The 12,604-nt window shown below is 41.6% G+C and overlaps 1 protein-coding gene across 1 annotated transcript in view; it reads right to left on the bottom strand.

The window, feature by feature from the left end:
* Positions 1–7,506, bottom strand: part of zgc:165508 (uncharacterized protein LOC100101652 homolog) — an 11,990-nt gene extending 4,484 nt beyond the window's left edge. The window contains exons 1-4 of the mRNA XM_035679499.1: positions 7,413–7,506; positions 7,103–7,285; positions 1,462–1,593; positions 17–200 (exon numbers count right to left, since the gene is read on the bottom strand). Coding sequence (XP_035535392.1) covers positions 17–200; positions 1,462–1,593; positions 7,103–7,285; positions 7,413–7,482 — 569 coding nt within the window. The 5' untranslated portion in view covers positions 7,483–7,506. The remainder of the gene's footprint in view (positions 1–16; positions 201–1,461; positions 1,594–7,102; positions 7,286–7,412) is intronic.
* Between the last annotated feature and the right edge of the window lie 5,098 nt (positions 7,507–12,604).

Raw genomic sequence — 12,604 nt, 5'->3', positions numbered from 1 at the left:
CAGCAGCGGGTGGTGCTCGTCCAGGCTGCAGAGGCTGGAGCACAGGGTGTCCGGGGAGCCGGCCGTGGGGGAGGGCTCTCCGCTGCCACCTCCCTCTCCGCCTCCTCCACCACCCTCGCAAGAGGGCCCTCGGAGGCCCAGGTGCTGGCAAAGCTGGCTGTGGATCAGGTCCTTCAAGTAGGGTGGATACGATGGCACATCTAGAGGGAATGATACAAACTATGAGCATGAACTATGAGAACAACGATAAAAGAAGAAATATGAGCTGAAACTGTAATATTTCCTGTTGGGTCACTGAGCGGTTGCAGTCAAATATGAGGAGGAAATTACAAGCAGCAAAGATAAATAGTGAAAAGAAATGTGGAAATGCACCAGCAAAAGCTGCCAAACACAGATGAATGCAGGCTTTAAAAACAAAAACCTGTTTTAGAGGTCATTTATTAATATCAATCAACATTATGTAAGGCCTCAAAGATACACAAAAAAAACCACTGAATGTAAAGTTGACCCCACAGGGCGCTGTTTTTGCAACAGGAAGCCAAATTCTTTTATGTCAAACAGATAAAGTGGAAGTTTGCACCACTAAAAGAATCATTCTTCTTGAATTTATGCATTGGTTGATTTTTTACCAATGATTAATGTGCATGTTAAAGCAAAAAATAAAATAAAATAAAAACCTGTTATAAAGCACTGCATATACAGTAGTAACTAAGTCCAAAGTCAACTGTGAATGAATAGAAACATGAATGAATGAAAATCAATAAGAATTAATAATAAAGATATCTTGCACTGCATTACAAGGGTGTGAAAAATACCAGCAGTTACTGTATGAGAAAAAAGAGCAATTGATAAAAATATGAGATATAAATTAAAATTTAGTATAATATGACATTGCAGCCAGTTCTAAGAACTACTGCAAAATGTGAAATGATAGAGAAGTGAATAATCTTCTTTGATTAATGCAACACACAGGCTGCTATATATAAAGCTCTATTCACTAAATGGCCTTTGCCAGAAGGTAAGAAGCCACAGATGAATATGTGAAGATAGAGAAGCAACACGGAGATGAATGTTATTAGCTGCAGTACAGTTCATTGGTGGTTCAGTGTAATCAAGATGAAAGCTCTGGTATACACACACTCCCACACACAGCTATGGTCAAATACACTCTGTGTATTTATAACCCGCTCACACACCATCCTCACAGACACTGTCTCTGCAGCAAAGGAAATCATATTAAACTTGCAGGAGGGATATCAAATTGCGCCGAGGAACAAAAAAAATGTTGGGAGGGGATGAAAACTAGGGCACTGGGACAATGAAAGATACAGAGAGGCAGAGAGGGAGAGATGGATGAGGAGAAGGTGTGTGATAGGCTATTAGGAAGGAAATGAATGTGATTTAGCCTTACCACGACTATTGTGGTGTAGAGGTACACTGTGTGTGTGTGCGTGTGTGTACCTGTGCTCTGTGTGGTGGGCTCGTTGGCAGGCAGAAAGTCCTCGTCATATGAGTCATCATTGGACTCGTCGCCGTCCACAGACGACCAGGCCCTCAGCTTAGCCTCCGCTATGGCGAACTGCTCGGCCACACCTGCGCACACACACATACACATACACATAAGCTCCACATGTACACACACAAATACACGGTCGGCATGGTAACAAGAGGCAGCGGGCCATTGTGTCTCCATGTCATGTAGCTGTTTTTGATTGGCAGGTCTGCATGAGGAAAAAAAGTGTGTGCTGTAGTATTAGACTGGACAGAGACAGCGTTCCCATTACAGCCAATGTTCTTCAGCGGTCATTTGCCTGGTGCACTTAAGATGGCTGTCACTGACGGTTTGATAGTGTTGTTATGCAGGTTGCATTCCTGCCTGTGCAGAGGAGACAGTGAGTTGAAGAAACACAGACACAATCTGTATGTCACTAGGAATGCCAGGAGAAAAATACTTAAGCAATGTAATCAGTATTGACATTCTCATTGAAATAATGATGATATAACATCAGGTTGAGTTTTTATGCCACACAAACCATTGTTCAAGTCATAGCCAGCATGAACTAATAGAGCAACAATAAAGAACAGGTAAAAAAAACAATGAGCAGTATTATTATGGCTCACATGGTAAATTCCCCATAATGTACATTTCCACAGCAGTAATACTATCAGGTTGTCTTTTAACATAAATGCTTGTTTCATTCACCACTGAGTTCTTTTGTCTGTCCATTGTTTCTCTACCCGTGTTCATCTATTGTCAAATTCAACACATCCTGATTTCAAATCAAAAGCCTGCCAATTAAGGGAAGGCTGCAATGCATTTAATGTACAAACATCTGCAGGAAGTGTTGCAGCTCAGAATAAAATAAGGCTCTGCACACTGAACTAAACTGAATTCACACTCTGTCCAACTGCTTTGTGTGTTTGTAGAGTCTCTAGCATAGTCCTGTTCTCTTGACCACATACTTAGTTACATCAACACATTTCTGAGTCAACAAAATTTAACATCACATGCTTCACAAAGATACATACAAATATTTTATTTTACTACTTTATTATCTTTTTTTTTATCTCACTTATCTGTTTATACATAATACACTTGCTTTGGCAATGTGATCGTCTGTTTCCCATGCCAATAAATCCCCTTTGAATTGAATTGACTGGATTTATTGCATATATGTACAGTACAGATGTATTTGAGAACTTGGTGTATGCTGTGTGAACTGTTTGCATAGAAATACTTTGTTAAATGATTTTATCAGTGGCTGTGTTACTGTAGTTTTGCCCAGAAATGATAACCTCCACTACCATAACAATTAATCACAATATATTGTAAGTAACCAAACATACACTCACATACATGGGCATGTGAAACACACACGTAAGGCCACAAAGGGAACATCAATGTGTGTGTGTGTGTGTATGGCTGAGGTGACTCAGCATGTGCCAGAACCAATAAGCCACAAGGTCCAAGTGACCAATCACCTCCAATCATCATCAGTAGCTGGCCAATCAGAGAGCGAGGCTCCCTCTCTCTCTCTTTCTCTTCATGTCTCTGCTCAGCCTCGTCCTCTTCCTCTCTGTCCATCTGTTTTGTATTCCTCCCCGTTCATCCGCTCTCTTCTTTATGTCTTGCCTTTCTTCCAATCGTCTCCCTCAATAAAACGCTCCATCGACTCACCTGACTCTCCGCATTCCTACCGTTCCCTTTTCTTTCACCATGCAATCTTTCAGCCTTGTCCCTCACTTTTCATTTTGATTTCTATCTCTCTCACTATCTTTCCTCAGTCTCCCTTCTCTTTATGTCTCTCTCCGACTTTCTCCCTGGTCAATGCTCAGTATTCATGCGTTGTCTCCCGCAGAAAGAGATCGATGCTCTCATTCATCTTCCACTGTAGCTGGGCCCTGAACTCTCCTCACAAACACTGGCATATCCTCCGGCAAAATGCAGCCGTGCAGGTTGCTCTTTAGTTGTCCTTTGAAAGCATTTTACAATTCCTTTAACTCATGAAGAAAGAGAGTTTTCACCTGCATACTGACTTTTTTATGTCACTGACCCACATACCACACACAAATAGGGATAAAGAGATAGTTTAGACACACAACATCTGTGTTCTTCTGTCTGTAAAAATTCAAATTTTTATTACATGATACAAATGTAAAGCTGGCCAGGCATCAAAGTGCCAACTTTAACTGGTGCAGATTGTCATATTTATTTCAAGATGAAATTATTACTGGGTAGAATGTCTCACATGATAATATGACAAAATCTAATGCAATGTAATTCTAACCTTAATCACAAACTGTGCTTGTGACCCAACATTGCACAAAATGTGCTCACTGTGATCAGATCTGAAAATGAAACAGATTCTCTTTCTTTCTCTCTGACACACACTTTCTACAGTTCTACTACGACTTCATCACTTTAGCTAAAGGTGTCAGTGATACAGTTTGGACATATTGTAGCATGGTACAGTGGTTTGCAGTTTTACACTTGTCTACTCTCAAACTTTCCTCATAAATATCTACTCAGTTAGAAGACACTAACAGTAACTCCCGTGGATGACTATAACATATATAGATAGCATTTATCACTTTAAACCTGCATTAACTGCATTTTGTCCTCTTTGGGGCAGTGGAAAAAAAGCTGTAAACACTGCACTAATATATCATGACTCCAGCTAGCCGCTAACTTTGTCTGTGTTTCAGTTGGTGTCGGGCTGGTAGTGTACGTACAGTGGATTTATCAAAGCTTATTCACTGATGAAAAAGGAAATGGGGCTGAACCAGAACAGTAAAGTTGCAGACTGTAAAAACAAAGCAATGGGCTGGAAAATATTCAAAGCTCTGCAAAGCTAAGGGAGTTGGGTGATTATTCTCTGCGACTCCTTTCACATTACACATAGTCATTGGATTTGCTGTTAATAAAGAATATTGGTATAGCTACTTTAAGAAAAACAAAGTCATGGGGCCCTGGTAGCTCACCTGGTAGAGCTAAGGCTCAGTTCTTACCACAGCGGACCGGGTCCAATTCTGGCCCGTTACCCTTATCTGCATGTCAACCCCTCTCTCTCCCACCTTTCCTGTCCTATCTTTAGCTGTCCCTAAAAAATAAAGGCATAAAAAGCTCAAAAAATATATATATAAGAAAACAAATTCACCAGCTCCACACTGCTGCATGGTTAGATTGAGCGGTCGCTTTTTCCAACACCCAATGCCAATTTCTCAGTTTATTTTTTCCAACAGGCTTGTTTGTTGATAGTGTGAACCTGGTGAGCAGGACCGGTCAGACCACATACACCTCTGCTATACACACTTTACACACAGCCACACATGTATTTTCAACATATTCTCTCCCTCACACTCTTGTCTTTTTTCATTCATACACACACACACAGTGACATAAGCCTCTCTCTGTGTTGGCAGCCAGTGTCCTGCACTGTAGAGAGACACTGCAGGATTAACTTCAAAGTGTTGGCACAAGTTAGTCTATCAATAGGACAACCCCACCGGCATTTTCAATTCTCAAGATGCCTGATACGCACATACGCGCAAGCACTGTTGTGTGTTCTACTGCAATAAGCTTGCACCAAAACACACCAAACACTCACTTCACACATTTGCACATGCTGACTTTACATACTAACACGCTCACCGACATTCAAGCTGTGCATCCAGTCACCCACAGTAACACTATCACTGGGCTACAAGGAGAGAATTGACAAAAAATAAAAGGAGTCAGCACAACTGGCAGCTCCCTGATGGAATGGACGCACACTGATGATGTAAGCTGAAGAGACAAGGATAAGTATAATGTATCGTAATCACTACCCAACTCACCCCCTGCCAGTCAAATAGACCCTGATCTGATCTATAAAAAGAAGTTATTTGGGTGCTTTAAACAAGCTGATTTGAATCATCATGTAAGGGAAAACAACAATGGGGGGATGAGAAGAGAAGTCATGTATATAGTAAGATATAAAAGAGGTAAGAAAAAAGAAAGGAGAACAGAGGAGGCACAGAGGAAAATCGCTCAGTCACGGTGGCACTAGCCAGGAGCAAAACCTTACTGTGCAAATTAACCTTGAGAGTCTGCATTGCAGGGAGCGAGCGAGAGAATGGAGGGAGAGCAGGCGGGAGCGACTGGGTGAAAAAGACAGAGAAAAAGAGGCGATAAAGAGACAGAGGGCAGAGAGGAACATTAAAAGAGGGGACAGTGTGAATAGGAGGAAGAGGGTATGTGTGGAGGAGAAGAGTTAAGGGCAACGAATGTGGCTGCATACAGTTGCTGCAGAATCAAACATACACCTTGCATTAACATGCAAACTGTACCTGGATAATGATATCTGATCAATTGCATTCACACCTGGTATCTTGATTCTGACCACATTGTGACTGGATCTCAACATGCAAAAAAAGGTAGGCGGATATGTCCAGTTTAGCCATGCTGCTGTATGGACTTTGCTTTTTGACATGCATCTGGAGATAGGAGGACATGGAGTTTGGTGACCTTACAACTTGTTGGGCAGATTTTTTACTTAAAGGGACAGTCCACCTATTTCACATGTCAACGTCAGTTTACTACTGAGTACTATTGAGCCAGTGAAAACAGTTGTATCATATCTTCTGTGGCTTTGAGGAAGCTTTGACAAGACTGAGAAAATAAGAGTTATCTCAGCTTAGGCATGAAGATAACCGATTAATAACTGAAAGCAGTTATAAACTGTTGATGTAGTGTTTGAAAGATGCCATGGATTTGCATGATCAGTGGTGTAGGGATCCAGTATTTTTGAAGCATCAGGTCAGGATATGTTCGCCTCTGGTGCTTCAATTTTGGTCCATCTTTATTAATTGATTTTCTTTTACCATTTTTGTCTTTATTAGATAGTTTGACAGTGAAGACAGACAGTAAACATACGACAGACAGAGAAGGGCAGTTAAGGTCCCTGGCCAGACTCCAACAGGGGACATTGTACTTATGTAGTTTGGCCATACTGTATATGGTCTTGACCACTAGACCAACAGGACTCCCATGTAATCGAAATACTAATACAGTGGCTACAGTGTACAGACTGCATTTACACTTTGCTGAGATCTTGTGAACAAAACAACCTTCATGTGGTCTAGCTGAGCCGATAGTCTTCCAATTGCAATGCAGAAGCTGCGTTAATATAATTTTAGTCCACCATATACAGTATACTGTGACAAGACTAGCTGGTTTGAAGCTAAATCCTGCACATCCATTTCTGTGAAATGCTTACTGAGAGGGTTTTTTTTAATTAAAAAGTCAGTATTTGCAACATCTTGATTTAATTGACTGTAATTAATGATCATGTGACATAAATACTCATTTGCACCTTTTTACATGTTTACTTTTTTTGTTATGATGGTTTTTCATTTAATTAGGATGTCTTCTGTGATCTTTCATCATTATTTTCAAGCATTTTCATAAGCCCTCTTACCATAGGTGTGTGAGTCACCTCTTTGGTTTATTTGTTGTCAACTTGCCTGTGCCGTTCAAAAACCCCCTTGAACTTTGAGTGTAGCAAAGAGTGTTAATGAATTGGAATAAAATAATCGAACAAACAACCAACAGACATCTTACCGGCAGCGAAGCGCGCCTCCTGTTCTCCCTCAGTGAGGTCGGAATAAGAGTTGAAGTCTGATTCCGTGGCTGCCGGAGTGTCAATAGGCTTACACCAGCCTTTCCATTCTATCAGGTGGGCCACTCTGCCCTGAGCCATTGCTGTAGGCTTCGTCACATGGTCCTTCACCACCTGGGAAATACCTGTAAGGAAAGGTTTATTCTACAGTATATATTGTAACACATTTTTATTTTCATGTGGCTGCATGCTTTTACAAGATGTACAATCAGCTGCATTCATGAACTTTTATGTGATTAATGTTGCACTCACCATGCAGGGAGGATCGCGCTAATGCAGCAATCTCTTGAATGGTCAGAGCTCTTCTTGATTTTGGTAACATTTCAATGGTGTCATCAACATTCACCTGAAAGGACAAGGAAAAAAAAGTGTGACTCAGGAGAAAACAGGTACAGTAGCTCAGCTCAGCATTATTGTGAGCCAGCCTCTCAATACATCCTGCGATGACTCACAGGAAAGCCCAGGAGGGACTCCTATGTTCACAGTACTTCAACTGCCTCAGTGTACTTTAAGGCCTTGGAAAGTAAAGGCTTTTCACGTTACACACCAAACCATGATTTTAATGAGTCAAAAGATGTACACCAACAACCACACAGGGGCATGTAGGCCTATGTGCATGCATGAGCACATACTGACTTGGGCTGAACAATCATTGTCAGCAGCCACTCATAAATAGGACTATGTTTATGTTTAAACAATGAGTTAAGCATGTTATGTAGCATGATAAAATAATAGTTTGACATTGTGGGAAATACAGTCATTTGCTTCCATGCCATGTGGTAGATTTAAAACAATACCGCTCTCATATCACTAATTAACATGTTTAATCTCGTTTGTTTAAATCATTGAAAATAAAGAAACATAAAAATGACAAATTGTGGCATACTACGAATTATGTGCTATTTTTCTTATCTAGGCAGAGGAGTCAAGAGTCAGCAAGATTCAACTATTTTTTTGTGCCTAATTGCTGAACTACTCCTTTTAAGTTCTGTTCAACTAATTGTTGCTGTCTGGTTAGCATGTTACTTCACGTACAAAAGAAGAAACACAAGCACTTGTGGCTAGTTGTAGCCACAAGTGGATTGTTAAATTAACCGGGTGACTAATGAGCAAATGGTTTGTTGGGGTAACTGAGCTGACTCTTCTCAAGTAGAGCCTGTTGGTGTGTCTATGGCTGCAGACAAGGCTCTATATTTGCACATTATCTGCACAGAGCCAATACACAGGTGCACCTCTCCATTGGTACCAGATGTGGCTGCTAGTAAATTTCTGATGCAACTGCAAATCTGCGTGTAATTGTATAGGAAAGTACTTGAAAGGAAACTGATGAATCTCTGTGTCCAGACGGCTAGACAGGTAATTTCCCTGTGGGTGAGTTAACAGAACCAGACACTAGACAAAAGATGGACCCCCTGCTCTCGGCGTGTCCTCCATCAAATCTGTCTGCTCTGTAAAGTCAAACCACAGAGGGAGTATCGGGTGTTGACGAGTTCTTTTGTCTGCTAACTCTTTTTATAGCCCTACCTGTTCTCACATGGTAAGCGGGCACGTCAACCGCAAAGGCCACATGCTGAGCTGACGCTATCATGTTGTTACTCAGTATGGGTCAACACACCTGGCTGACTGAGCAATCTCATGACCGTTTTAGGCCAACAAGTATATCTCAGCAGGTGCAGATTGTGTCCAGTCCTGTGGCGACTGACAGCAGCTCTCTGAAGCTCCACCTGCCTTCATTTAGAGAAAGCTCACTACACCAACTGAAACATAGCAAGAACTTAGATTGTTGAGGCATTTTGAAGTTAAATCCTACTATTTTCCTTCCACTCATTAATGAATCATCAACACAGACCACATCTGACAATGAAGTTAGCTCATCCCAGAAGCATCATCCTGACCTTGTCCTGTCAATTCCACTTAATGGCGACAAAATTCCAGCCGAACAAACAACAAAATTATCCGTCAGAAGGGCCCTGCAAGAGTGAAGGGGGATCCTGGAGCTCATGATTGTATCAGCCACGAGGCGCGATAATCCTCTTGTGCCGCAGAGCAGCTCACAGATCAGAGGGAGGATAATCTGGAGATAATGTGACATATACTCTCGAGGAGGGTTAGGAGATATATTGTATTGGTCTTTACATTAAAAATCACATGTCAGGCTGTTAATGTTGTCCACCCACAGCTGAACATTTGTTGTATTTGTTTTCAAATAGTTGCCCAGAGAAATCATTTTAGTGTGGTGTGGGAGGATTTTATACATCTTCAGGGACATCCAATTCAAAAACTCCTCTCTCATTCTGCCTAATGCCCCTAAAGTTGATTTCATCACTATTTTTTCCCATGGAGTAGCCCATGATGATATAACTGCTGTTTCAGAGACATATCTAGTCTGACAAGAATACTATTTGGAAAGACAACTGGAGTCTAGAGACGCCAAATGGTCCAACTCAAGTATTATTCAAATGTATCACTATGAGCTTTTGGAAAGTGGGTCCAACTGTACGCTTTGAGCATCACCTTGCCACACAGCTCCAGTTAACGGCACCGCTGGCTGCCGGCTCTGCTCCCCTCCCCCTTCCACTCCCCCACTGCCCTACTGAACAACAGAGTGAATACAGAGGAAGACGAGAGCAGCGCTCAGAACAGAGTACAAGCGCTTCAGACTGCTGTGCCGCATCTTTTCCACCACACGCTCCGACAACATACAGCACATACATATGCACATTTACACAAATGATCTCTAGTTTGATCCTAACTTAAGACCGAGCTTAACGTTACAACCCTTATATTTAATATCCTACAGTAGCACACGTAGTATCACACAACAGTCAAGATGTTAAGCTCTTAGAAGGATAGCAGCAGAAACACACTCATAATGTCAAGAAGTCTTCATGGTCTGGTGAACACAGACAGTGCTGAGGCCACTCAGGTTCACTTTTGGCTTTTAAAACATTGGTTAACTGTTGTTTCCATGAGTCAGTGCGGGCGGACTAATGCGGCCTCGAGGCAGCCAAGAGAGAAACACAACAGATTCTTTGACACAACACAAATGTTAAGAGCTGAGAGCAGGCTGACAGTGTGTGTGTGTGACATGAATCCGAGCTCGCTGGTCTGTGTCACCTGGAAGTCTGCACACACACAAAATCACAGTTAAACGATTATTTTTGTTTTCATGATTCTGATTTATTAAATGTATAATTGTAAAATCTAATTTAATGATTTTACAACTTGAGTCTTCGGGCTCAGTTACATCAGAAACAGTTTTGGATGTGATTAAGCCTTTTTGTTGCCGTCACACAATGCCACAAGTTTCTGTGGCTACGGTGCACTTTTTTATTGATCAGTTTTTTGGGGGCCAATTAAGGTTATATCACAGCCGAAATCTAATTTGTGCCATTGTACTGGCTGATTGAGTCAATTACCCTTTTATTATTTCAAACGTCCTCGGTGGAGCACAATGGTGCAGACACATTTTTCTTATTGCCTTGGTTCCTTTTGTTCAATAACTCCTCTGTCTCTCACACACACACACACAGGTGTACACAGAAGTCATTATACAAAATGATATGACAAGGCGAGTCAGGAATGGTTTCAGTGGAACAGACTGGCGTGATATCTGCTTCCCTGGTGGAAAATAACCTGAACATCCTTCTCCTCCTTCGACATGCCACGTTTCTGCTCGACTGTGAGTACCTCTCTCTCTCTCTCTCTATCTCGCAACTTTTCCACAATGGGAACATTTCTATGGCAACTGGTCACCATGGAACAATTCCTCCGGGTGTGCCTGATTCGCTGATGATGTCACACGTTCCCAACAGCCCCAACAGCCAAATGAATGCCTCTCGCACGTGCCTCCCTGCTTTCATCTACTGCAGACGCCGCCGCTCAGAGAAGCCACGGCTAACACAGGCGTCAGAGATGAGGCATTTGCATCATCATAGGCGAATTTAATCTCTTTGGTGGCACTGAAAAGGAAGCAGATTTAGATTTATTTGAGTTTTACAACCAACAGGTCTGATTGCTGCTCCAGTTTCTGTGAAAATGTTTTTTTTTACTAAATCTGTCTGAATATGGCTAATGTCTGTCTTTTTGGGGGTCCCTGAAGTGTACAGATAAAAAGATGTGATAAGATGAGCTACCCAGCCAACCTGCCTTTTACAGTGCCCAGTATTCAATAACAGGCCTGCACATGAAGAGTGAGAGGCTGCGTTTCATAATGGATCACTTTGGCGCTGCTAATCGTCGCGTGGCTGGCTCACTGCAACACATCAGATTCACACCCAGATGGTGCGCACTGATGGATAAAAGAGGCAAGGTGGAGTCATCATCCTCATTACCATCATCATCCTCATCATCTCTGAGCCAATTATAAGCATCCCACTAACTTAAGTCCCACAGCCTTAGTTTAAAAAGTTACTTAAGACAGTACTTTGCCTTAAGGTCTTCTAGACACAAATACAGCAGCACCCCCCTTACCAAAGTGCCCTCAAAACCCCTTCTTTCCTTACCTACTATCTTATCTTATTGACAGTCTTGGGTGCAGGCTACCCTGACAGTCTCACTGTTTGCCAAATGAAACCCCACAATTAACCGGTCAGAACCTCTGGTGCAACCAGTGGACAGGAAAATGTGTTTTCTCTAAGGCTTTTAAACTCATAAAATAAACATTCAAGGGAGCCATTATAAATGTAGCATCTAACGGAGCAATCAGTCTGACTGTTCAGTAGTAATCTCTGAAGGTTTTGTGTTCTATTTTGTCCAAAGGTGAGAAGCATTACGCTCTGTGTCACTGAGATTCCATTTAAAATTCTAAATTGAAGATTAATTGCTAATTACGCTGAATGACTTGCAAATAATTAGAAACCAACTGGTTGACATTAATGGAAACGAAAATGGAGGAAGAAGTCGGGGTTGAATCACACATTAAAGATTTGGATGGCTTGATTAATAAGGTACTTATTAAACCAGGAAGGGTTGAGAAAATAATTTTCTGCTTCATGTGGCAAATTACTGAGAGACTGTCCTCTTTGATTAAGAATATCGGTGCCTGACTAGGTTATAATACACTAGGTTGCTTGTAGCTTGGTTCAAATGATGTGAAGTGATATACTGTACACAGAAGATCACATAACGTGTTTATCAGTAAACATAAATGTCGCAAATGTGGTTCTTGGAAGGGATGTAAGTTTGTGCCATTAAACCATTTTGTGAGTGAGCTTGTTTGCTTCCACTAAATTTAATACGTCATTTGCTTAATTTGAATCGTCACTAGCCATTACAGAGCACTTAGAAATATCAACTAGCTTCTTTTAATGCCTATAGCTTTGGCTAAGTCTCGGGAGGAGGTGACAATGCATGAGCTATCAGCGGAGCTACATTAGCTAGGCTATATGGGAGCGTGCCTATGTTCCCACAGCCCTATGTTCCCACAACCCTATGTTCCCACA

Source organism: Morone saxatilis, unplaced genomic scaffold (assembly GCF_004916995.1).
Source record: "Morone saxatilis isolate NCDOM2014 unplaced genomic scaffold, NCSU_SB_2.0 Contig8, whole genome shotgun sequence".
NCBI lineage: Eukaryota > Metazoa > Chordata > Actinopteri > Moronidae > Morone > Morone saxatilis.
This window is presented reverse-complemented; position numbering and strand designations above follow the sequence as displayed.